The sequence below is a fragment of the Meleagris gallopavo genome, chromosome 1, assembly GCF_000146605.3.
Source record: "Meleagris gallopavo isolate NT-WF06-2002-E0010 breed Aviagen turkey brand Nicholas breeding stock chromosome 1, Turkey_5.1, whole genome shotgun sequence".
Taxonomy (NCBI): Eukaryota; Metazoa; Chordata; class Aves; order Galliformes; family Phasianidae; genus Meleagris; species Meleagris gallopavo.
The window spans coordinates 110,220,772-110,223,142 of NC_015011.2; the positions used below are offsets into that span (position 1 = coordinate 110,220,772).

General features: G+C 44.4%; 1 protein-coding gene across 1 annotated transcript in view; it reads right to left on the reverse strand.

Moving 5' to 3' along the window:
• Positions 1-2,225, reverse strand: part of MCAT (malonyl-CoA-acyl carrier protein transacylase) — a 4,848-nt gene extending 2,623 nt beyond the window's left edge. The window contains exon 1 of the mRNA XM_010724918.3: positions 2,166-2,225. Coding sequence (XP_010723220.2) covers positions 2,166-2,225 — 60 coding nt within the window. The remainder of the gene's footprint in view (positions 1-2,165) is intronic.
• Between the last annotated feature and the right edge of the window lie 146 nt (positions 2,226-2,371).

Genomic DNA, 2,371 nt, shown 5'->3' on the forward strand with positions numbered 1-2,371 from the left:
TTTTTTTTAACCTTGTGGGGTCTGCTCCTTTTTTGTTTTAAACTACCAAACACTGACCTGCATGTATTGGCAGAAAGCGTGGAAATTGTACTTAATAACTAACACAATAACCATCTCTTACAGACTGTTCTAGGGTGAAATAAGTGAAATAAAGAGCTTTTCTCTCCTGCCTGTGAGGCTTTGGCTCAAGTTGCCAGGGGACACAGAAACAAAGTGCCCTCAGTTGCTCAGAGACCTTGTACTGATGAATTTGCCCATTAAAGAAATAGCACTTGCGGAAGGAGTTCCCACCTTTCCTGCCTACCTGCAATAAAATACCGCGCATTTTGTGGGATGGCAGAAGCACGAGGTGACTGTAAAGTCAGGAGGCTGGAGTCCCTGGAGCAGCCTGGGTCATTCCCTTCGCCTCTACTGAGCAGAGCCCCATTTCCACGACAAACAAAAGGAGCATCAGAGCCAGAAGCCTCCATACTGTAATGACATTCATCCCAGCGGGTCTCCGCTCCCAAGGAGAGCAGGCACCAGGAAATTATGTGCAATACATTTCAGTGATTTACAGCTCTGTGCTCGTACAAGCCCACTGTCAGCTCTAGTTACCTTACAGGCAGTGGCAGCTTCAAGCAATGTGGAGATTTCTTTCCCAGCTCACAACACACAATCTAGGTGGCAACGTAAGTCCACAAAAATCCTAAGTTAGAAAAGAAAATGTAATTTCAAGGAGGGAAATGCACATCACCCCAAAAGACAGAAAAATCTAATAAATTGCTGGGAATTAAATCCTCTCCCACAACCCTGACAGTGAGAGGTCAGGGTGAAATGGCACCGTCGGTGTGTGGGACAGAGAATTGACTCGTGCCCACTTCCATGGCTACACAGCTAAAGAAGGGCTGCTATGAATGAGAAATTATTTGGAGGCAAACAGCACTTATCAGTGAATCAACAGCAAGTGTGGATGAGACAGAGCTAAATCCAGTGACAGTCAGTTGACACAAAACTCAGATTCATGCATTTTGAGACCAACATGTGAAATCATTAAATATGCTTCTGTTTCTCACTATTCTTTATCATAGGGAATTACAACTCATTTTTCAACTTGCAAAAATCCTAGTTAAAGTTAATTTTTAACTTGCCTTCTTTATCTAAAGAGAACTAAGGTGAGTTCTGTCTATCACAGTGGGCACCTCTCCAACTTCTGCTCATAATTTTGAGTCACCTTTCAAATGTCTCCTTTGTTCAGCATCGAACTTTGTGCCTTATCTCTTCACAGGGACCTATTTTCCTTAATCACCCAGACTGAGACCATTTTACTTTCAATGCATTTAAGTTTTAGACTGATGACTGACCCTACAAACTCTGATTTGGGCCGCTTCAAAGCCCAGAGGATGGAAACGGGATGTTTTGCATTCATTTTTATTGTCTTTGTTGTACACATGATTGAAGAACTAGGAAACACCAGGGTTTCCTATATTTCTACATGAGTCTTCTAGATGAGCCAGAGCAGAGAAAAGGCTGGAGAGCTTCTTTCACATCTCCTATGTATGTGAGGGCATACATCTACACCTGCTTATAGCTACAAATTTGCAGCTAGACTTCCCAGGATTTCCTGTTCCCTCTTGACTTTATCAGACTTGGCAGGGAGAAAATACTCCAAACAATGTTTTCATTTGCCAGTTTCATTTCTGATATTCTTTAAAGGTGCTCTTCCTTAGAGCTGGACAAGGAGCATATTCACAGCCAGGACATCCAGCAGCTGCCTTCACAGCTACTATACAGTGAGCTACTATAAGTTAGCTACTATACAAACATGCAGAAAGACACAATTGCTATCCTGTAGGGGACATCTTCCCTACACACCAGTGACGCACATATGCATATAGACATAATTTAGATGTTGGGGAAAATTTTTCACTCAGAGTAGCATAGCTGCCCAGAGAAGCTGTGGTGCCCCATCCCTGGAGGCGCTCAAGGCCAGGTTGGATGGGGCCCTGGGCAGCCTGAGGTGGTCAGGGGTAGCCCTGCGCACGGCAGGAGTTGAGAATGGGTAATACATCCCCACCAGTGCATGTGGAAGTCCTCTGTGCTTTGTGCTCCTGCTTGCTCTGCAACTCCTTCTTGTCACTGCCAAACTGTGGGAAACAAACCTGGCTCCTTCCCTACCCCTCCACCTTTGCTTGGCTCTTCTGAGCCTCTTCTTCCTGGTCGGGAGTTGGCAATTCAGGAGGCATTGCGTGCTACAGCAACAGCCAGATGTTTGGTCTTGACAGGCTCAGCATGAGATGAGATTGAAACAGCATAATAAAGATCACACTTAGGAGAGTCCCTCTCCCCATTTTTTATTTCATGAAACTTTTTTTTTTTTTTTGAGGTACAG